The sequence below is a fragment of the Oncorhynchus keta genome, unplaced genomic scaffold (assembly GCF_023373465.1).
Source record: "Oncorhynchus keta strain PuntledgeMale-10-30-2019 unplaced genomic scaffold, Oket_V2 Un_contig_15621_pilon_pilon, whole genome shotgun sequence".
NCBI lineage: Eukaryota > Metazoa > Chordata > Actinopteri > Salmoniformes > Salmonidae > Oncorhynchus > Oncorhynchus keta.
The window spans coordinates 1-21,702 of record NW_026279423.1 but is presented as its reverse complement, the minus strand read 5'-3'; the positions used below and the strand labels follow the sequence as shown (position 1 = coordinate 21,702).

The 21,702-nt window shown below is 49.3% G+C and overlaps 1 protein-coding gene and 2 long non-coding RNA genes across 8 annotated transcripts; 2 read left to right on the top strand and 1 right to left on the bottom strand.

The window, feature by feature from the left end:
• Nucleotides 1-286: 286 nt before the first annotated feature.
• LOC127919064 (formin-2-like) lies at nucleotides 287-1,432 on the top strand. The gene is made up of 2 exons (XM_052502481.1): nucleotides 287-417; nucleotides 982-1,432. Exons 1-2 carry the CDS (start codon nucleotides 287-289, stop codon nucleotides 1,430-1,432), a joined length of 582 nt encoding a protein of 193 aa, XP_052358441.1.
• A 250-nt stretch (nucleotides 1,433-1,682) lies between these two features.
• On the bottom strand, nucleotides 1,683-9,117 carry LOC127919063 (uncharacterized). Of its 2 annotated transcripts, XR_008101792.1 has the most exons (14): nucleotides 8,612-9,117; nucleotides 8,023-8,212; nucleotides 6,868-7,087; nucleotides 6,633-6,822; nucleotides 6,370-6,476; nucleotides 6,024-6,323; nucleotides 5,653-5,726; nucleotides 5,206-5,303; nucleotides 4,849-5,154; nucleotides 4,118-4,376; nucleotides 3,497-3,655; nucleotides 2,409-3,444; nucleotides 2,036-2,161; nucleotides 1,683-1,911 (listed from the first exon to the last, which is right to left on the bottom strand). It is a non-coding gene; the product is annotated as an uncharacterized LOC127919063 (long non-coding RNA). The 2 variants fall into 2 exon arrangements; XR_008101793.1 differs by lacking the exons at nucleotides 1,683-1,911; nucleotides 2,036-2,161 and adding an exon at nucleotides 2,242-2,348.
• A 518-nt stretch (nucleotides 9,118-9,635) lies between these two features.
• On the top strand, nucleotides 9,636-13,361 carry LOC127919062 (uncharacterized). Of its 5 annotated transcripts, XR_008101788.1 has the most exons (4): nucleotides 10,088-10,205; nucleotides 10,246-10,300; nucleotides 10,341-10,450; nucleotides 10,596-13,361. It is a non-coding gene; the product is annotated as an uncharacterized LOC127919062 (long non-coding RNA). The 5 variants fall into 5 exon arrangements; XR_008101791.1 differs by lacking the exon at nucleotides 10,341-10,450 and having other exon boundaries at nucleotides 9,636-10,205; nucleotides 10,644-13,361; XR_008101790.1 differs by having other exon boundaries at nucleotides 9,636-10,205; nucleotides 10,246-10,347; nucleotides 10,692-13,361.
• Nucleotides 13,362-21,702: the final 8,341 nt, after the last annotated feature.

The window sequence follows — 21,702 nt, the reverse complement described above, 5'->3', positions numbered from 1 at the left end:
CTCCTCCCCCCAGGTGATGACCTCCCCCCTGATGACCTAATAATTCCCTCTCTCCCCCAGGTGATGACCTCCCCTCTAATAATTCCCTCTCCCCCTCCCCCAGGTGGTGATCTCCCCCTCTAATAATTCCCTCACCCTCTAATAATTCCCTCTCTCTCCCCCCAGGTGGTGACCTCCCCCTCTAATAATTCCCTCTCTCTCCCCCCAGGTGGTGACCTCCTCCCCCTCTAATAATTCACCCTCTCCCCCACAGGTCGCTCCAGCAGAGGGTTTTTCAGACCTTGCCATGCAGGTGATGATCTCCCCCTCTAAGAACTACATCCTGTTTATAATCTCCCTGGGGGTGATTGTCCTCTTCCTGGTCGGCCTGCTGTGTGGACGCATCACCAAGAGAGTCACCAGGGAACTGAAGGACAGGTAGAGAGGGCGGGATGAACGGAACCTCCCTGGGACAGACGGTCCTCCCTGGGACAGACGGACCTCCCTGGGACAGACGGACCTCCCTGGGACAGACGGACCTCCCTGGGACAGACGGTCCTCCCTGGGACAGACGGTCCTCCCTGGGACAGACGGTCCTCCCTGGGACAGACGGACCTCCCTGGGACAGACGGACCTCCCTGGGACAGACGGACCTCCCTGGGGACAGACGGACCACCCTGGGGACAGACGGACCTCCCTGGGACAGACTGACTCCCAAATGGTACTATTGCCGATATAGTGCACTACTTGTGACCAGAGCCCTGTAGGGGTCCTTCACACCTGGACCTGACATCACAGAACAATGTCAATGTTGTCATCTCCTTGGTCCACTTCATCAACTGGCTTTGTGTGAGAACTAACTCTATGGGTCTCTGGTCAGAAGTATTGCACTATGTAGGGAACTGGGTTCCACCTGGTAGGCAGAAACAGACGGTCTCTTCCAAAGGCCCAACTAAAAAAAAACAGCCTGGGCTTACCCCAGCCACCTCCGCCCCTCTCCAGCCTCCCTACCACCACCCAGAGCCCCAGTCTGGGCTTGCCCCAGCCACCTCCGCCCCTCTCCAGCCTCCCTACCACCACCCAGAGCCCCAGTCTGGGCTTGCCCCAGCCACCTCCGCCCCTCTCCAGCCTCCCTACCACCACCCAGAGCCCCAGTCTGGGCTTGCCCCAGCCACCTCCGCCCCTCTCCAGCCTCCCTACCACCACCCAGAGCCCCAGTCTGGGCTTGCCCCAGCCACCTCCGCCCCTCTCCAGCCTCCCTACCACCACCCAGAGCCCCAGTCTGGGCTTGCCCCAGCCACCTCCGCCCCTCTCCAGCCTCCCTACCACCACCCAGAGCCCCAGTCTGGGCTTGCCCCAGCCACCTCCGCCCCTCTCCAGCCCCCCTACCACCACCCAGAGCCCCAGTCTGGGCTTGCCCCAGCCACCTTCCGCCCCTCTCCAGCCTCCCTAGCACCACCCAGAGCCCCAGTCTGGGCTTTCCCCAGCCATCTCCGCCCCTCTCCAGCCTCCCTAGCACCACCCAGAGCCCCAGTCTGGGCTTGCCCCAGCCACCTCCGCCCCTCTCCAGCCTCCCTACCACCACCCAGAGCCCCAGTCTGGGCTTGCCCCAGCCACCTTCCGCCCCTCTCCAGCCTCCCTACCACCACCCAGAGCCCCAGTCTGGGCTTGCCCCAGCCACCTCCGCCCCTCTCCAGCCCCCTACCACCACCCAGAGCCCCAGTCTGGGCTTGCCCCAGCCACCTCCGCCCCTCTCCAGCCCCCCTACCACCACCCAGAGCCCCAGTCTGGGCTTGCCCCAGCCACCTCCGCCCCTCTCCAGCCCCCCTACCACCACCCAGAGCCCCAGTCTGGGCTTGCCCCAGCCACCTCCGCCCCTCTCCAGCCCCCCTACCACCACCCAGAGCCCCAGTCTGGGCTTGCCCCAGCCACCTCCGCCCCTCTCCAGCCCCCTACCACCACCCAGAGCCCCAGTCTGGGCTTGCCCCAGCCACCTCCGCCCCTCTCCAGCCCCCTACCACCACCCAGAGCCCCAGTCTGGGCTTGCCCCAGCCACCTCCGCCCCTCTCCAGTCCCTCTACCACCACCCAGAGCCCCAGTCTGGGCTTGCCCCAGCCACCTCCGCCCCTCTCCAGCCCCTCTACCACCACCCAGAGCCCCAGTCTGGGCTTGCCCCAGCCACCTCCGCCCCTCTCCAGCCCCCTATCACCACCCAGAGCCCCAGTCTGGGCTTGCCCCAGCCACCTCCGCCCTCTCCAGCCTCCCTACCACCACCCAGAGCCCCAGTCTGGGCTTGCCCCAGCCATCTCCGCCCCTCTCCAGCCACCCTACCACCACCCAGAGCCCCAGTCTGGGCGTGCCCCAGCCACCTCCGCCCCTCCAGCCCCCTATCACCACCCAGAGCCCCAGTCTGGGCTTGCCCCAGCCACCTCCGCCCCTCTCCAGCCCCCCTACCACCACCCAGAGCCCCAGTCTGGGGGTCCACCCGTAGCCACCTCCGCCCCTCTCCAGCCTCCCTATCACCACCCAGAGCCCCAGTCTGGGGGTCCACCCGTAGCCACCTCCGCCCCTCTCCAGCCCCCCTATCACCACCCAGAGCCCCAGTCTGGGGGTCCACCCGTAGCCACCTCCGCCCCTCTCCAGCCTCCCTACCACCACCCAGAGCCCCAGACTGGGCTTGCCCCAGCCACCTTCCGCCCCTCTCCAGCCCCCCTATCACCACCCAGAGCACCAGTCTGGGCTTGCCCCAGCCACCTCCGCCCCTCTCCAGCCCCCCTATCACCACCCAGAGCCCCAGTCTGGGGGTCCACCCGTAACCAGCCAAGCTCCACAGAGCCAGAGGAGCCATGTTAAGACCCCCACCTCACCAGAACCTGATCCACTCCACTACTACTGAGAAGGTGCCCTGAACCACCTCCTGAAGCAGGATACTGTTGGTCCTAAAACTGGCCCTGAACCTCCTCCTTAAGCAGGATAATGTTGGTCCTACTGGTCCTAAAACTGGCCCTGAACCTCCTCCTGAAGCAGGCTGTTGGTCCTACTGGTCCTAAAATTGGCCCTGAACCTCCTCCTTAAGCAGGATACTGTTGGTCCTAAAACTGGCCCTGAACCTCCTCCTGAAGCAGGATACTGTTGGTCCTAAAACTGGCCCTGAACCTCCTCCTTAAGCAGGATACTGTTGGTCCTAAAACTGGCCCTGAACCTCCTCCTGAAGCAGGATACTGTTGGTCCTACTGCTCCTAAAACTGTCCCTGAACCTCCTCCCGAAGCAGGCTACTGTTGGTCCTACTAGTCCTAAACCTGGCCCTGAACCTCCTCCTGAAGCAGGATACTGTTGGTCCTAAAACTGGCCCTGAACCACCTCCTGAAGCAGGCTGTTGGTCCTACTGGTCCTAAAACTGGCCCTGAACCTCCTCCTGAAGCAGGCTGTTGGTCCTACTGGTCCTAAAACTGGCCCTGAACCTCCTCCTGAAGCAGGCTGTTGGTCCTACTGGTCCTAAAACTGGCCCTGAACCACCTCCTGAAGCAGGCTGTTGGTCCTACTGGTCCTAAAACTGTCCCTGAACCACCTCCTGAAGCAGGATACTGTTGGTCCTACTGGTCCTAAAACTGGCCCTGAACCTCCTCCTGAAGCAGGCTGTTGGTCCTACTGGTCCTAAAACTGGCCCTGAACCTCCTCCTGAAGCTGGCCGTTGGTCCTACTGGTCCTAAAACTGGCCCTGAACCACCTCCTGAAGCAGGCTGTTGGTCCTACTGGTCCTAAAACTGGCCGTGAACCACCTCCTGAAGCAGACTGTTGGTCCTACTGGTCCTAAAACTGTCCCTGAACCACCTCCTGAAGCAGGATACTGTTGGTCCTACTGGTCCTAAAACTGGCCCTGAACCTCCTCCTGAAGCAGGCTGTTGGTCCTACTGGTCCTAAAACTAGCCCTGAACCTCCTCCTGAAGAAGGCTGTTGGTCCTAAAACTGGCCCTGAACCTCCTCCTGAAGCAGGCTGTTGGTCCTACTGGTCCTAAAACTGGCCCTGAACCTCCTCCTGAAGCTGGCCGTTGGTCCTACTGGTCCTAAAACTGGCCCTGAACCACCTCCTGAAGCAGGCTGTTGGTCCTACTGGTCCTAAAACTGGCCCTGAACCACCTCCTGAAGCAGGCTGTTGGTCCTACTGGTCCTAAAACTGGCCCTGAACCTCCTCCTGAAGCAGGATACTGTTGGTCCTACTGGTCCTAAAACTGGCCCTGAACCTCCTCCTGAAGCAGGATACTGTTGGTCCTACTGGTCCTAAAACTGGCCCTGAACCTCCTCCTGAAGCAGGATACTGTTGGTCCTACTGGTCCTAAAACTGGCCCTGAACCTCCTCTTGAAGCTGGCTACTGTTGGACCTAAAACTGGCCCTGACCTCCTCCTGAAGCATGCTGTTGGTCCTACTGGTCCTAAAACTGGCCCTGAACCTCCTCCTGAAGCTGGATACTGTTGGTCCTACTGGTCCTAAAACTGGCCCTGAAGCAGGCTGTTGGTCCTACTAGTCCTAAAACTGGTCCTGAACCTCCTCCTGAAGCAGGATACTGTTGGTCCTACTGGTTTTAAACCTGGCCCTGAACCTCTTGAAGAAGGCTGTCGGACCTAAAACTGTCCCAGAACCTCCTCTTGAAGCAGGATACTGTTGGTCCTAAAACTGGCCCTGAACCTCCTCCTGAAGCTGGCTACTGTTGGACCTAAAACTGGCCCTGAACCTCCTCTTGAAGCTGGATACTGTTGGTCCTAAAACTGGCCCTGAACCTCCTCTTGAAGCTGGATACTGTTGGTCCTAAAACTGGCCCTGAACCTCCTCTTGAAGCTGGATACTGTTGGACCTAAAACTGGCCCTGAACCTCCTCCTGAAGAATGCTGTTGGTCCTACTGGTCCTAAAACTGGCCCTGAACCTCCTCTTGAAGAATGCTGTTGGTCCTACTGGTCCTAAAACTGGCCCTGAACCTCCTCCTGAAGAAGGCTGTTGGTCCTAAAACTGGCCCTGAACCTCATCCTGAAGAAGGCTGTTGGTCCTACTGGTCCTAAAACTGGCCCTGAACCACCTCCTGAAGCAGGCTGTTGGTCCTACTGGTCCTAAAACTGTCCCTGAACCTCCTCCTGAAGCAGGATACTGTTGGTCCTACTGGTCCTAAAACTGGCCCTGAACCTCTCCTGAAGCAGGCTGTTGGTCCTACTGGTCCTAAAACTGGCCCTGAACCTCCTCCTGAAGCAGGCTGTTGGTCCTACTGGTCCTAAAACTAGCCCAGACTCTCCTCTTGAAGCTGGCTACTGTTGGACCTAAAACTGGCCCTGAACCTCCTCCTGAAGCTGGATACTGTTGGTCCTAAAACTGGCCCTGAACCTCCTCCTTAAGCAGGATACTGTTGGTCCTACTGGTCCTAAAACTGGCCCTGAACCTCCTCCTGAAGCAGGCTGTTGGTCCTACTGGTCCTAAAACTGGCCCTGAACCTCCTCCTGAAGCAGGATACTGTTGGTCCTACTGGTCCTAAAACTGGCCCTGAAGCAGGCTGTTGGTCCTACTAGTCCTAAAACTGGTCCTGAACCTCCTCCTGAAGCAGGATACTGTTGGTCCTACTAGTCCTAAACCTGGCCCTGAACCTCCTCCTGAAGCAGGATACTGTTGGTCCTAAAACTGGCCCTGAACCTCCTCTTGAAGCTGGATACTGTTGGTCCTAAAACTGGCCCTGAACCTCCTCTTGAAGCTGGATACTGTTGGTCCTAAAACTGGCCCAGACTCTCCTCTTGAAGCTGGATACTGTTGGACCTAAAACTGGCCCTGAACCTCCTCCTGAAGCAGGCTGTTGGTCCTACTGGTCCTAAAACTGGCCCTGAACCTCCTCCTGAAGCAGGCTGTTGGTCCTACTGGTCCTAAAACTGGCCCTGAACCTCTTGAAACAGGCTGTTGGTCCTACTGGTCCTAAAACTGGCCCCGAACCTCCTCTTGAAGAAGGCTGTTGGACATACTGGTTCTAAAACTGGCCCTGAACCTCCTCCTGAAGCTGGCTACTGTTGAACCTAAAACTGGCCCTGAACCTCCTCTTGAAGCTGGATACTGTTGGTCCTAAAACTGGCCCAGACTCTCCTCTTGAAGCTGGATACTGTTGGACCTAAAACTGGCCCTGAACCTCCTCCTGAAGAATGCTGTTGGTCCTACTGGTCCTAAAACTGGCCCTGAACCTCCTCCTGAAGAATGCTGTTGGTCTTACTGGTCCTAAAACTGGCCCTGAACCTCCTCTTGAAGCAGGCTGTTGGTCCTAAAACTGGCCCTGAACCTCCTCTTGAAGAAGGCTGTTGGACCTAAAACTGGCCCTGAACCTCCTCTTGAAGCTGGATACTGTTGGTCCTAAAACTGTTCCTGAACCTCCTCCTGAAGAATGCTGTTGGTCCTACTGGTCCTAAAACTGGCCCTGAACCTCCTCCTGAAGCAGGCTGTTGGTCCTACTGGTCCTAAAACTGGCCCTGAACCTCCTCCTGAAGCAGGCTGTTGGTCGTACTGGTCCTAAAACTGGCCCTGAACCTCCTCCTGAAGCTGGCCGTTGGTCCTACTGCTCCTAAAACTGGCCCTGAACCACCTCCTGAAGCAGGCTGTTGATCCTACTGGTCCTAAAACTGGCCCTGAACCACCTCCTGAAGCAGGCTGTTGGTCCTACTGGTCCTAAAACTGTCCCTGAACCACCTCCTGAAGCAGGATACTGTTGGTCCTACTGGTCCTAAAACTGGCCCTGAACCTCCTCCTGAAGCAGGCTGTTGGTCCTACTGGTCCTAAAACTGGCCCTGAACCTCCTCCTGAAGCAGGCTGTTGGTCCTACTGGTCCTAAAACTAGCCCCGACTCTCCTCTTGAAGCTGGTACTGTTGGACCTAAAACTGGCCCTGAACCTCCTCCTGAAGCAGGCTGTTGGTCCTACTGGTCCTAAAACTGGCCCTGAACCTCCTCCTGAAGCAGGATACTGTTGGTCCTACTGGTCCTAAAACTGGCCCTGAAGCAGGCTGTTGGTCCTACTAGTCCTAAAACTGGTCCTGAACCTCCTCCTGAAGCAGGATACTGTTGGTCCTACTGGTTCTAAACCTGGCCCTGAACCTCTTGAAGAAGGCTGTCGGACCTAAAACTGTCCCTGAACCTCCTCTTGAAGCAGGATACTGTTGGTCCTACTGGTTCTAAACCTGGCCCTGAACCTCCTCTTGAAGCTGGATACTGTTGGTCCTAAAACTGGCCCTGAACCTCCTCTTGAAGAATGCTGTTGGTCATAAAACTGGCCCAGACTCTCCTCTTGAAGCTGGATACTGTTGGTCCTAAAACTGGCCCTGAACCTCCTCTTGAAGCTGGATACTGTTGGTCCTAAAACTGGCCCAGACTCTCCTCTTGAAGTGGATACTGTTGGACCTAAAACTGGCCCTGAACCTCCTCCTGAAGAATGCTGTTGGTCCTACTGGTCCTAAAACTGGCCCTGAACCTCCTCCTGAAGAAGGCTGTCCTAAAACTGGCCCTGAACCTCATCCTGAAGAAGGCTGTTGGTCCTACTGATCCTAAAACTGGCCCTGAACCACCTCCTGAAGCAGGCTGTTGGTCCTACTGGTCCTAAAACTGGCCCTGAACCTCCTTTACTCCTACTGGTCCTAAAACTGGCCCTGAAGCAGGCTGTTAACTAGTCCTAAAACTGGTCCTGAACCTCCTCCTGAAGCAGGATACTGTTGGTCCTACTGGTTCTAAACCTGGCCCTGAACCTCCTCTTGAAGCTGGATACTGTTGGTCCTAAAACTGGCCCTGAACCTCCTCCTGAAGCAGGCTGTTGGTCCTACTGGTCCTAAAACTGGCCCTGAACCCCTCCTGAAGCAGGATACTGTAGGTCCTACTGGTCCTAAAACTGGCCCTGAAGCAGGCTGTTGGTCCTACTAGTCCTAAAACTGGTCCTGAACCTCCTCCTGAAGCAGGATACTGTTGGTCCTACTGGTTCTAAACCTGGCCCTGAACCTCCTCTTAAGTGGATACTGTTGGTCCTAAAACTGGCCCTGAACCTCCTCTTGAAGCTGGATACTGTTGGTCCTAAAACTGGCCCTGAACCTCCTCTTGAAGCTGGATACTGTTGGTCCTAAAACTGGCCCAGACTCTCCTCTTGAAGCTGGATACTGTTGGACCTAAAACTGGCCCTGAACCTCCTCCTGAAGAATGCTGTTGGTCCTACTGGTCCTAAAACTGGCCCTGAACCTCCTCCTGAAGAAGGCTGTGGTCCTACTGGTCCTAAAACTGTCCCTGAACCTCTTGAAACAGGCTGTGGTCCTACTGGTCCTAAAACTGGCCCTGAACCTCCTCCTGAAGAATGCTGTTGGTCCTACTGGTCCTAAAACTGGCCCTGAACCTCCTCCTGAAGCAGGCTACTGTTGGTCCTAAAACTGGCCCTGAACCTCCTCCTGAAGAATGCTGTTGGTCCTACTGGTCCTAAAACTGGCCCTGAACCTCCTCCTGAAGAAGGATACTGTTGGTCCTACTGGTCCTAAAACTGGCCCTGAACCTCCTCTTGAAGAAGGCTGTTGGTCCTACTGGTCCTAAAACTGGCCCTGAACCTCCTCTTGAAGAAGGCTGTTGGACCTAAAACTGGCCCTGAACCTCCTCTTGAAGCTGGATACTGTTGGTCCTAAAACTGTTCCTGAACCTCCTCCTGAACAATGCTGTTGGACCTACTGGTCCTAAAGTTTTTATGAAGTGTCTCATATCTGGATAACCTGGTCTAGTCCAATGAGGGGGGGGCTTGAAGACATGGTGGATTTTTACCAGTCTCTATGGATGGGAGGGGGGGATATACGCACTGTTAGGGTGAAATTGATCTTGAAAAATAATAACCACATTAGATAATACAATGGCTGTGTCCCAGAGGGCGGCCTTTACCCTATGGGCCCTGGTTAACAGTAGTATCCCCTTTATCCTATGGGCCCTGGTTAACAGTAGTGTCCCCTTTACCCTATGGGCCCTGGTTAACAGTAGTGTCCCCTTTACCCTATGGGCCCTGGTTAACAGTAGTGTCCCCTTTATCCTATGGGCCCTGGTCAACAGTAGTGTCCCCTTTATCCTATGGGCCCTGGTCAACAGTAGTGTCCCCTTTATCCTATGGGCCCTGGTCATAGTGTCCCCTTTACCCTAAAAAACCCTGGTTAACAGTAGTGTCCCCTTTATCCTATGGGCCCTGGTTAACAGTAGTGTCCCCTTTATCCTATGGGCCCTGGTTAACAGTAGTGTCCCCTTTATCCTATGGGCCCTGGTTAACAGTAGTGTCCCCTTTACCCTATGGGCCCTGGTTAACAGTAGTGTCCCCTTTATCCTATGGGCCCTGGTTAACAGTAGTGTCCCCTTTATCCTATGGGCCCCGGTTAATAGTAGTGTCCCCTTTATCCTATGGGCCCTGGTCAATAGTAGTGTCCCCTTTATCCTATGGGCCCTGGTTAACAGTAGTGTCCCCTTTATCCTATGGGCCCTGGTCAATAGTAGTGCACGACAGAGGGGATAGGATTCCATTTGGGACACTGGCCTGTTGGTCATGTATGTGCCTCCTTTAGTAAATGCTAAAGTTAAAAAACGTCATATTGTACAAGAACAACAATTCATGTTGATTGTAAATGTGTTTGTTCTGGAGCTGGTTCTACGTATGGGTGGTCCCGGAATCAACCCTGGCGTTACAAGCGCCATGCTCTACCAACTGAGCCACAGAAGGACCACTGCTACCTGAGCTGGTTGTTTTGACTGTGATGATGATGATGGTGTTTGTCAGGTTGTTTTTCTACTGTGTTTACGTCCACTGTGTCCCTACTACAGTACATGGCTCCTGTTATAGCTGCTGGCATTGAATAGGGAAGTCGTTCTGCAAAGCTCTGTAACAAATGCCTCCCTATTCCCTATGGGCCCTATGGGTCGTGGTCAAAAGTATGCACTATGTAGGGAATAAGGTGCATTTTGGGATGCATCCTCAGTCTGTCCTGCTCCTCAGAGGTCAGAGGTCAGAGGCCTGTTGGGATGCATCCTCAATCTGTCCTGCTCCACAGAGGTCAGAGGTCAGGGGCCTGTTGGGATGCATCCTCAATCTGTCCTGCTCCACAGAGGTCAGAGGTCAGAGGCCTGTTGGGATGCATCCTCAATCTGTCCTGCTCCACAGAGGTCAGAGGTCAGAGGCCTGTTGGGATGCATCTTCAATCTGTCCTGCTCCACAGAGGTCAGTGGCCTGTATCCTCAATATGTCCTGCTCCACAGAGGTCAGAGGTCAGAGGCCTGTTGGGATGCATCCTCAATCTGTCCTGCTCCTCAGAGGTCAGTGGCCTGTATCCTCAATATGTCCTGCTCCACAGAGGTCAGAGGTCAGGGGCCTGTTGGGATGCATCCTCAACCTGTCCTACTCCACAGAGGTCAGAGGTCAGGGGCCTGTTGGGATGGATCTTCAATCTGTCCTGCTCCACAGAGGTCATTCCTGTTGGGATGCATCCTCAGTCTGTCCTGCTCCTCAGAGGTCAGAGGTCAGACCTGTTGGGATGGATCTTCAATCTGTCCTGCTCCACAGAGGTCAGGGGCCTGTTGGGATGCATCCTCACCTGTCCTACCCACAGAGGTCAGGGGCCTGTTGGGATGCATCCTCAGTCTGTCCTACTCCTCAGAGGTCAGGGGCCTGTTGGGATGCATCCTCAGTCTGTCCTGCTCCTCAGAGGTCAGGGGCCTGTTGGGATCCATTCCAATAGAAGTTTGTCAATTCAGGAAATAAACTGAAATTATAATTCAATAAATTACAATTATTTCTCAATAAACTGAAAATGAGAAGCTATTTATTTCAGAAAGGTTTTTCGGTTTTAATTAGGAATCAGATGGTGTTAAGAGTCTGAGTTTTCAGAAAGGTATTTTCTCTGTTGACGCTGTCATCTAGATGATCTGCTGTGTCCAGTTTAACCTCTAGCGTCGAGCAATCCCGTATCCGGGAGCGTAATCATAGCCTCAAGCTCATTAGCATAACGCAACGTTAACTATTCATGAAAATCGCAAATGAAATGAAATAAATATATTGCCTCATAAGCTTAGCCTTTTGTTAACAACACTGTCATCTCAGATTTTCAAAATGTGCTTTTCAACTATAGCTACACAAGCATTTGTGTAAGAGTATTGATAGCTAGCATAGCATTAAGCCTAGCATTCAGCAGGCAACATTTTCACAAAAACAAGAAAAGCATTAAAAAAAAAATAATTTACCTTTGAAGAACTTCGGATGTTTTCAATGACGAGACTCTCAGTTAGATAGCAAATGTTCAGTTTTCCCAAAAATATTACTTGTGTAGGAGAAATCGCTCCGTTTTGTTCATCACATTTGGCTGTGAAAAAAAACAAATTCAGTCATTACAACGCCAAACTTTTTTCCAAATTAACTCCATAATATCGACAGAAACATGGCAAACGTTGTTTAGAATCAATCCTCAAGGTGTTTTTCACATATATATTCGATGATAAACCATTTGTGGCAGTTGGGTTACTCCTCTGAACCAAATGGAAAAATACACGCAGCTGGAGATTACGCAATTATTTTGACGGAGGACACCAAGCGGGCACCTGGTAGATGTAGTCTCTTATGGTCAATCTTCCAATGATATGCCTACAAATACGTCACAATGCTGCAGACACCTTGGGGAAACGGCAGAAAGTGTAGGCTCATTCCTTGCGCATTCACAGCCATATAAGGAGACATTGGAACACAGCGCATTCAAAATCTGGGGCATTTCCAGTCTGAAACTTCATCTTGGTTTCGCCTGTAGCATTAGTTCTGGGGCACTCACAGATAATATCTTTGCAGTTTTGGAAACGTCAGAGTGTTTTCTTTCCAAAGCTGTCAATTATATGTATAGTCGAGCATCTTTTCGTGACAAAATATTGTTTAAAACGGGAACTGTTTTTATCCAAAAATTAAGAGTGCCCCCTATATCGAAGAAGTTAAATGAATCCATGTTAGTGTCGACGGACCACCGAGACACCACCTGTGTTAATTAGATATCTAGCATGCACCTGACACCTGTGCTAATTAGATATCTAGCATGCACCTGACACCTGTGCTAATTAGATATCTAGCATGCACCTGAAACCTGTGCTAATTAGATATCTAGCATGCACCTGACACCTGTGCTAATTAGATATCTAGCATGCACCTGACACCTGTGCTAATTAGATATCTAGCATGCACCTGACACCTGTGCTAATTAGATATCTAGCATGCACCTGACACCTGTGCTAATTAGATATCTAGCATGCACCTGACACCTGTGCTAATTAGATATCTAGCATGCACCTGACACCTGTGCTAATTAGATATCTAGCATGCACCTGACACCTGTGCTAATTAGATATCTAGCGTGCACCTGACACCTGTGTGTAATGGAAGCAGACCGGCAGAAAACGTGTTGTCACTGAAATATACTGTCGGCTGAAACTGTGATATAGCTGGTCAACACGGTGTACAGCAGCAGTGTAAAAAATACATTCTCATACTTGAGTAAAAGTAAAGATACTTTAATGGATAATGACTCAAGTGAAAGTGAGTCACCCAGTAAAATACTACTTGAGTAAAAGTCTTTGGTTTTAAATATACATCAGTATAAAAAGTAAACATAATTGCTAAAATATACTTGCGGATCAAAAGTAATCGTATAAATCATTTAAAGTTCTTTATATTAAGCAAAGCAGATGGCGCCACAATTTACAAACTAAGCATGTGTGTTTAGTGAGTCCAGCAGATCAAAGGCAGTAGGGACGACCAGGTTCTATTGATAAAATGTATAAATTAGACCATTTTCCTGTCCTGCTAAGCATTCAAAATGTACTTTTTGGGTGTCGGGGGAAAATGTATGGAGTAAAAAGTACATTTTATTTAGGAATGTAGTGAAGTAAAAATATATATGAAGTACAGATAAATATAATAAAGTACACATACCCCAAAAACGTTTAACTGAAGGACTTCACACCACTTCAGTAAATGTGTATTTTACATTTGTGAAATGATTTCGATGTGATATGAAAGTGACAAGGGTTTTATGTTTCTATCGCAGTTTTAGAATCTGATTCATGTTTAGATGGAGTGTCTGTTTTGGCTTCAGAGTATCCCTCTGAAAATAACAGAAGGGCCTTGGAGTAACATTTAGGCCCCTTTTAGAGGTCATCTTGGGCCAGAACTGGCCCTGTTGTAAAGCTGGCACCACCATCCTCCACATCTCAACCCTGGAAACAGAAACGAGGGGAGAGTCTGGACACCGAGGCCCACAGTGAGACCGTTTGGACTACAGGTCACAAAGCTCCTCTGCTCTCCAGGAGCTGGACCTCTCTCCTGCTTCAGCAACACCTGGACGCTCTACTTTAAGTCCTTCTTCCTGTCTGTTTTCGTTGGTTTGAAGTGAGACTTCTTTGAAACAGACTGACGATGATAACCAGTTTTGTCCTTTTCTTTCTGTACAACGTTATGGATCTGCTGTTATATTTTTTGTTCAGGTTTATGCCACGATGTAATATTGAGATTTTACATTGTGCTTTTTTTTGTTTGCTGTACAGATTAACATTTCGTCAATTTAATAAAATTGTCTGCAGATTTTTACATCATGGTGTCCACATGTTGGGTATTTCAGAATGACGGTTGGTGTCATGCGATAGAAAAATAAATAATAATGTATTTCTAACAGATGTTTGTATTGAAGACAACTGGATAAGAGCAGGCTCTCCTTTCCTCATAAATGTAACAATATTAATGTATGGAAACAATGACACATGTGGACATTTTTTAAAAACATTTTACTCGTACATTAATGACCAATAACGTTTCGTGAAGACGCTGTTCACGCAGCGCTCGGCGATGGGATCGTAAACTCCGTTCCGCCAGCAAGAATAATGCCCTGGCAGTTTTCCTTCAATATAAAAGTCCGTCAATGAAGATGGTGAATTTTTTTTTTTAAAAAGGTCGATATGAGTTACATTTTATGGGGAAATGTTAGCAAATTTTGAATTTGGTTTAACAATATAAAAAAAAAGTTAAAAGAAGATAAAAGATTAAACTAATAGAGCATTGACATTATTGTTAGCAGCATTAAAAATAAATGATACTAGATACAATGCCTTGCATTCTATTCGGCCCCCTTGAACTTTGCGACCTTTTGCCACATGTCAGGCTTCAAACATAAAGATATAAAACTGTATTTTTTTTGTGAAGAATCAACAACAAGTGGGACACAATCATGAAGTGGAACGACATTTATTGGATATTTCAAACGTTTTTAACAAATCAAAAACTGAAAAATTGGGCGTGCAAAATGATTCAGCCCCCTTAAGTTAATACTTTGTAGCGCCACCTTTTGCTGCGATTACAGCTGTAAGTCGCTTGGGGTATGTCTCTATCAGTTTTGCACATCGAGAGACTGAATTTTTCCCCATTCCTCCTTTTGCAAAACAGCTCGAGCTCAGTGTGGTTGGATGGTGTATTTTTAATGTAACCTTTATTTAACTAGACAAGTCAGTTAAGAACACAATCTAATTTACAATGACGGCCAAACCCCAACATTGCAAAACAGTTTGTTTGAGTCAATTATTTGGTGACGTGAATATATTTAGTGTAGTTTTATCTAAAAAGAATAACTTTTTAACTGTTTTATAAATTCACTGAGAAGGATGGTCCTCCTCTGAGGGGCCTCCACTGTTTTATAAATTCACTGAGAAGGATGGTCCTCCTCTGAGGGGCCTCCACTGTTTTATAAATTCACTGAGAAGGATGGTCCTCCTCTGAGGGGCCTCCCACTGTTTTATAAATTCACTGAGAAGGATGGTCCTCCTCTGAGGGGCCTCCCACTGTTTTATAAATTCACTGAGAAGGATGGTCCTCCTCTGAGGGGCCTCCCACTGTTTTATAAATTCACTGAGAAGGATGGTCCTCCTCTGAGGGGCCTCCCACTGTTTTATAAATTCACTGAGAAGGATGGTCCTCCTCTGAGGGGCCTCCACTGTTTTATAAATTCACTGAGAAGGATGGTCCTCCTCTGAGGGGCCTCCACTGTTTTATAAATTCACTGAGAAGGATGGTCCTCCTCTGAGGGGCCTCCCACTGTTTTATAAATTCACTGAGAAGGATGGTCCTCCTCTGAGGGGCCTCCACGGTTTTATAAATTCACTGAGAAGGATGGTCCTCCTCTGAGGGGCCTCCACTGTTTTATAAATTCACTGAGAAGGATGGTCCTCCTCTGAGGGGCCTCCACTGTTTTATAAATTCACTGAGAAGGATGGTCCTCCTCTGAGGGGCCTCCACTGTTTTATAAATTCACTGAGAAGGATGGTCCTCCTCTGAGGGGCCTCCACTGTTTTATAAATTCACTGAGAAGGATGGTCCTCCTCTGAGGGGCCTCCACTGTTTTATAAATTCACTGAGAAGGATGGTCCTCCTCTGAGGGGCCTCCACTGTTTTATAAATTCACTGAGAAGGATGGTCCTCCTCTGAGGGGCCTCCACTGTTTTATAAATTCACTGAGAAGGATGGTCCTCCTCTGAGGGGCCTCCACTGTTTTATAAATTCACTGAGAAGGATGGTCCTCCTCTGAGGGGCCTCCCACTGTTTTATAAATTCACTGAGAAGGATGGTCCTCCTCTGAGGGGCCTCCACTGTTTTATAAATTCACTGAGAAGGATGGTCCTCCTCTGAGGGGCCTCCACTGTTTTATAAATTCACTGAGAAGGATGGTCCTCCTCTGAGGGGCCTCCACTGTTTTATAAATTCACTGAGAAGGATGGTCCTCCTCTGAGGGGCCTCCACGGTTGGATCGACGTGTATGACAGCGTGTTCCAGTTCCCGCCCAATATCCAGCAACTTCGCACAGCCATTGAAGAGGAGTTGCACAACATTCCACAGTCAACAGCCTGATCAACTCCATGCGAAGGAGTCGCGCTGCATGGTGGTCACACCAGATACTGACTGGTTTTATGCAGTGGTGGTTTTAGCATGTAAATCTTGGTGGGTAAACTCAACATTTTTTTTTTGATGCATGCCAGCAAAGCCACAACACTAAACAATACATTAATTACACAGTAACGGTGACAAACGGTGCCCACTAACTGTTAGGGCCGACATAAAGCTGTCCCAACAGCAGAGATTTCTTTTCAGCACCATGGAGGGGGTCCTTACCACTGCTGCACCTGGCTATCAGTGGAGCCTTGTTTTCAGCACCGTGGAGGGGATCCTTACCACTGCTACACCTGGCTATCAGTGGAGCCTTGTTTTCAGCACCGTGGAGGGGATCCTTACCACTGCTACACCTGGCTATCAGTGGAGCCTTGTTTTCAGCACCGTGGAGGGGATCCTTACCACTGCTACACCTGGCTATCAGTGGAGCCTTGTTTTCAGCACCGTGGAGGGGATCCTTACCACTGCTACACCTGGCTATCAGTGGAGCCTTGTTTTCAGCACCATGGAGGGGATCCTTACCACTGCTACACCTGGCTATCAGTGGAGCCTTGTTTTCAGCACCATGGAGGGGATCCTTACCACTGCTGCACCTGGCTATCAGTGGAGCCTTGTTTTCAGCACCACGGAGGGGATCCTTACCACTGCTACACCTGGCTATCAGTGGAGCCTTGTTTTCAGCACCACGGAGGGGATCCTTACCACTGCTACACCTGGCTATCAGTGGAGCCTTGTTTTCAGCACCATGGAGGGGATCCTTACCACTGCTACACCTGGCTATCAGTGGAGCCTTGTTTTCAGCACCATGGAGGGGATCCTTACCACTGCTACACCTGGCTATCAGTGGAGCCTTGTTTTCAGCACCGTGGAGGGGATCCTTACCACTGCTACACCTGGCTATCAGTGGAGCCTTGTTTTCAGCACCATGGAGGGGATCCTTACCACTGCTACACCTGGCTATCAGTGGAGCCTTGTTTTCAGCACCATGGAGGGGATCCTTACCACTGCTACACCTGGCTATCAGTGGAGCCTTGTTTTCAGCACCGTGGAGGGGATCCTTACCACTGCTACACCTGGCTATCAGTGGAGCCTTGTTTTCAGCACCACGGAGGGGATCCTTAGCACTGCTACACCTGGCTATCAGTGGAGCCTTGTTTTCAGCACCACGGAGGGGATCCTTAGCACTGCTACACCTGGCTATCAGTGGAGCCTTGTTTTCAGCACCACGGAGGGGATCCTTACCACTGCTGCACCTGGCTATCAGTGGAGCCTTGTTTTCAGCACCACGGAGGGGTCCTTACCACTGCTGCACCTGGCTATCAGTGGAGCCTTGTTTTCAGCACCACGGAGGGGATCCTTAGCACTGCTATACCTGGCTATCAGTGGAGCCTTGTCTGGCAGGGAAACAGTTCATTCAGCCTCATTTACCGCCATTTCCCCCAAACATCTGATATGGCTGCTTCGCTTAAACAAAATGTGGTTAATACTGACAATTGAGATGTACAAGGGAACGATGAGCGGATGTAATAGTATAACATTAGTCTGTCCCCTCTCCCCGACCCGGACGTGAACCAGGTACCCTCTGCACATATCAACAGTCACCCTCGAAGCATCGTTACCTATCGCTCCACAAAATCCCTTGCAGAGTAAGGGGAACCACTACTTCAAGGTCTCAGAGCGAGTGATGTCACCGATTGAAACGCTATTAGCGCGCACCATCGCTAACTAGCTAGCCATTTCACATCCGGATAAGAGGCAATCCGTAATTTTGTTTAAGACAATGACAGAGCTAAGACGGACATAGTCAGTATAAGTATTTGTTCAGCACTTTTGAAATGTACAGCGACTGAATTCAAAACATGGCCCGTTCTTACAGTATTCTCCCTGTACACCAAGTCAGAACCGTAGGATAAATAAAGGGGGCATATAAGTAGACAATGAAAGCTCTTACAATTCTCGACGATGGCATTTCTCTAAACAGACTATAGGCTACATGTGCACCACCAAGTCAGAACAGTAGGCTAACGTATGAGGGGGAAGGGACATATCTCCCTGGCATATTACATCATTTTTGCAGCAGCATATAATGGCACAGCGGTTCTTCTTGTGGGCAAATTTTGTCATCAAAGTCTGGCATTCTCTAGATTTATGGTGCTTTCAAGATAACTGGGAACATTTTGTTTTTTTTTACAAAAGGTTGAATCATGACGTCAGTGATCTTCAGGTCGGAGCTCTAGAAAGAGGCCTGAGCTCCCGAGTTGGATTGAAAGCGTATTTTCCCAGTCTGAGCTCGTTTTTTTCCCCAGTTGTCTTGAACTCACTGAAGTCAGTTCCAAGTTTACACTTGTTTTGAACGCGGCAGAAGTTGTACCAGGTTGACAGGCCAGTGTATTCAACCTTTTTCTGGCCCACAGTTACATGTGACTGTTTATCCTTTTAAGCTTGAAAAAGAAACCCCTTAAACCCAGACTTGGACCACACAGCCTCTCCACTGAGTAGCTTAGTGATTGCTTTGCAACACTTGCAGTGAGCCACTGATCAAATCAAATTGTATTTGTCACATGCGCCGAATACAACAGGTGTAGGTAGACCTTACAGTGAAATGCTGAATACAACAGGTGTAGGTAGACCTTACAGTGAAATGCTTAATACAACAGGTGTAGGTAGACCTTACAGTGAAATGCTTACTTACCTAACCAACAATGCAGTTTTAAGAAAAATAAGTATTAAGTCAAAAATAGACCATTAAAAAAATACCATTAAAACATTTCATTAATTAAAGAGCAGCAGTAACAGATTCCTTCCAAATCACCCATCTGTTATATTTGCGATTTCCAAATTCATGTGTAATGTTAATGTCCATTGGCCGATGAGCACCCATATGCTTTTTTTGATCTTATAATTTCTCGACAAGGTTTGAAAAGGATTTGCCAGTAGATTGTTGATTCGTGACGATGGCCGCTTGTCTTGCATGCTAGCTAAGATTTTGAAAGTGAAGCTGCTGTAGATATAACGTGATTTGATGTCATTTTATTTGCGGCCAGTGACTTTGAGCCTTCTTGGATGGGCACTTCTAATATAAATCTATGGCAGCACCCAAGGGGCTTGAATTTTCAAGCTCTCTCTGTAGATTTTGAGCTGACATAGTGTCCCCATGAGTGACAGAAGTGAGCCGATCACGGCGAAACTAGAGTACATTACTAACCCCCACACTGGCTGCCCCACTACCACAGAAAGCACTAAGCTAGGCTGAAACACCTGCATTTTGGAGATGCCATACTCAAGAAGCAACCATGTTTGTATGCGGCTTTATTAACTCAAATATTATTTTTTACATTGTTTGCAAACTGATATGTGACATGTATTTATGTAAAAAATAACATGAAAAACATAAAACAATTTTGCTAAATGGGTGGGTCTCAAAACAGGTGGTGCTCACCTGCCCTGAATGACAGGCCACCACTGAGTATATGTGACCAATAGATGAATGTCTGTTTTCATGTGAAATCCATAGATTAGGGTCAAATTAATTTATTTCAATTGACTGATTTCCTTATATGAACTGTAACTCAGTAAATCGGTTTAAATTGTTGCGTTTATATTTTTGTAAATAATTGTACAAATTTTCATAATTATTAATTTACCAAGTATACCGGATGGAACTTTTATTCTGACGGATTCCAAAAAAAATCCGCGACCCGGAAGTAGTTCGTTATTATTTTGCCTGTTTCACGGCGGTGTAAATAAACAATGCAGTTTGTTTGGTCGGAGAGGGTCTGACTGAAACATTCTGCTGTCATCGAGGCGCAGGACTGAAATCCGCTTCAAGCCGAATAGAGATTATATTACTTTTGGAGTGGAGTGAGTCGGTGAGTTTGCTACATGATTATGCTAACTAGTATTATCATTAGCTAGACGAATGTCAGAAGGCCGCTAGCGTATTACCAATGCAAAGACGTTTGGATCGGGGTGTTGTTCTCCTTGGGACGAAGGTCGAACACAAGCAAACTTCAGATTTACTGTTGGCATTAGCAAGAATCCTCCTGTTGTGTTCTGATTCTCCTGTTGTGTTCTGATTCTCCTGTTGTGTTCTGATTCTCCTGTTGTGTTCTGATTCTCCTGTTGTGTTCTGATTCTCCTGTTGTGTTCTGATTCTCCTGTTGTGTTCTGATCCTCCTGTTGTGTTCTGATTCTCCTGTTGTGTTCTGATTCTCCTGTTGTGTTCTGATTCTCCTGTTGTGTTCTGATTCTCCTGTTGTGTTCTGAAAGTTGTGTTCTGATTCTCCAGTAATGTTCTGATTCCTCCTGTTGTATTCTCCTGTTGTGTTCTGATTCTCCTGTGTTCTGATTCTCCTGTTGTGTTCTGATTCTCCTGTTGTGTTCTGATCCTCCTGTTGTGTTCTGATTCTCCTGTTGTGTTCTGATCCTCCTGTTGTGTTCTGATTCTCCTGTTGTGTTCTGATTCTCCTGTTGTGTTCTGATTCTCCTGTTGTGTTCTGATTCTCCTGTTGTGTTCTGATCCTCCTGTTGTGTTCTGATCCTCCTGTTGTGTTCTGATTCTCCTGTTGTGTTCTGATTCTCCTGTTGTGTTCTGATTCTCCTGTTGTGTTCTGATTCTCCTGTTGTGTTCTGATTCTCCTGTTGTGTTCTGATTCTCCTGTTGTGTTCTGATTCTCCTGTTGTGTTCTGATTCTCCTGTTGTGTTCTGATTCTCCTGTTGTGTTCTGATCCTCCTGTTGTGTTCTGATTCTCCTGTTGTGTTCTGATTCTCCTGTTGTGTTCTGATTCTCCTGTTGTGTTCTGATTCTCCAGGCCTGTTGTGTTCTGATTCTCCTGTTGTGTTCTGATTCTCCTGTTGTGTTCTGATTCTCCTGTTGTGTTCTGATTCTCCTGTTGTGTTCTGATTCTCCTGTTGTGTTCTGATTCTCCTGTTGTGTTCTGATTCTCCAGGTGTTCTGATTCTCCTGTTGTGTTCTGATTCCTGTTGTGTTCTGATTCTCCTGTTGTGTTCTGATTCTCCTGTTGTGTTCAGGCCTGTTGTGTTCTGATTCTCCTGTTGTGTTCTGATTCTCCTGTTGTGTTCTGATTCTCCTGTTGTGTTCTGATTCTCCTGTGTGTTCTGATTCTCCTGTTGTGTTCTGATTCTCCTGTTGTGTTCTGATTCTCCTGTTGTGTTCTGATTCTCCAGGCTGTTGTGTTCTGATTCTCCTGGTGTTCTGATTCTCCTGTTGTGTTCTGATTCTCCTGTTGTGTTCTGATTCTCCTGTTGTGTTCTGATTCTCCAGGTTCCTCCAAGCCATGCACTGCAGCTGTGTATGGAGCCTCCTGTTGTGTTCTGATTCTCCAGGTTCCTCCAAGCCATGCACTGCAGCTGTGTATGGAGCTCCGGGGCTCTGTCCCCTGCCCTGCTCCCTAGGCTGCTGTCCCATGCAGGACGCTGGGCTCCGGGGACCAGGCCTAGGGGTATCTGGAGCTCCCCTCGGAGACTGGCCTCGGCTGTAGAGACCACGCAGCCCATCCCCCTGCCCAGCCAGGCCCGGGTGGTGATCTGTGGAGGGGGCATCGTAGGGACGTCTGTGGCCTATCACCTGGCCAAGCTGGGCTGGACTGAGATAGTACTATTGGAGCAGGGAAGGTAGGAGAGGCTAAATGATGTGGTCTGTTTACAAGGGGGGGGGTGCATGTTTCCAGAACACTTTATCTGTGGTAGGTGGACAATATATCATGATGTCATGAGTTCATGAGTGCTGGTACC

Excerpts from the sequence above, each read along its gene's own strand:
- LOC127919064 (XM_052502481.1), top strand. The coding sequence starts at position 287 with ATGCAGGTGATGATCTCCCCCTCTAAGAACTACATCCTGTTTATAATC. Across the intron at positions 418-981 it reads ACCAGGGAACTGAAGGACAG|CCTCCCTACCACCACCCAGA; the intron begins GTAGAGAGGGCG and ends GCCCCTCTCCAG.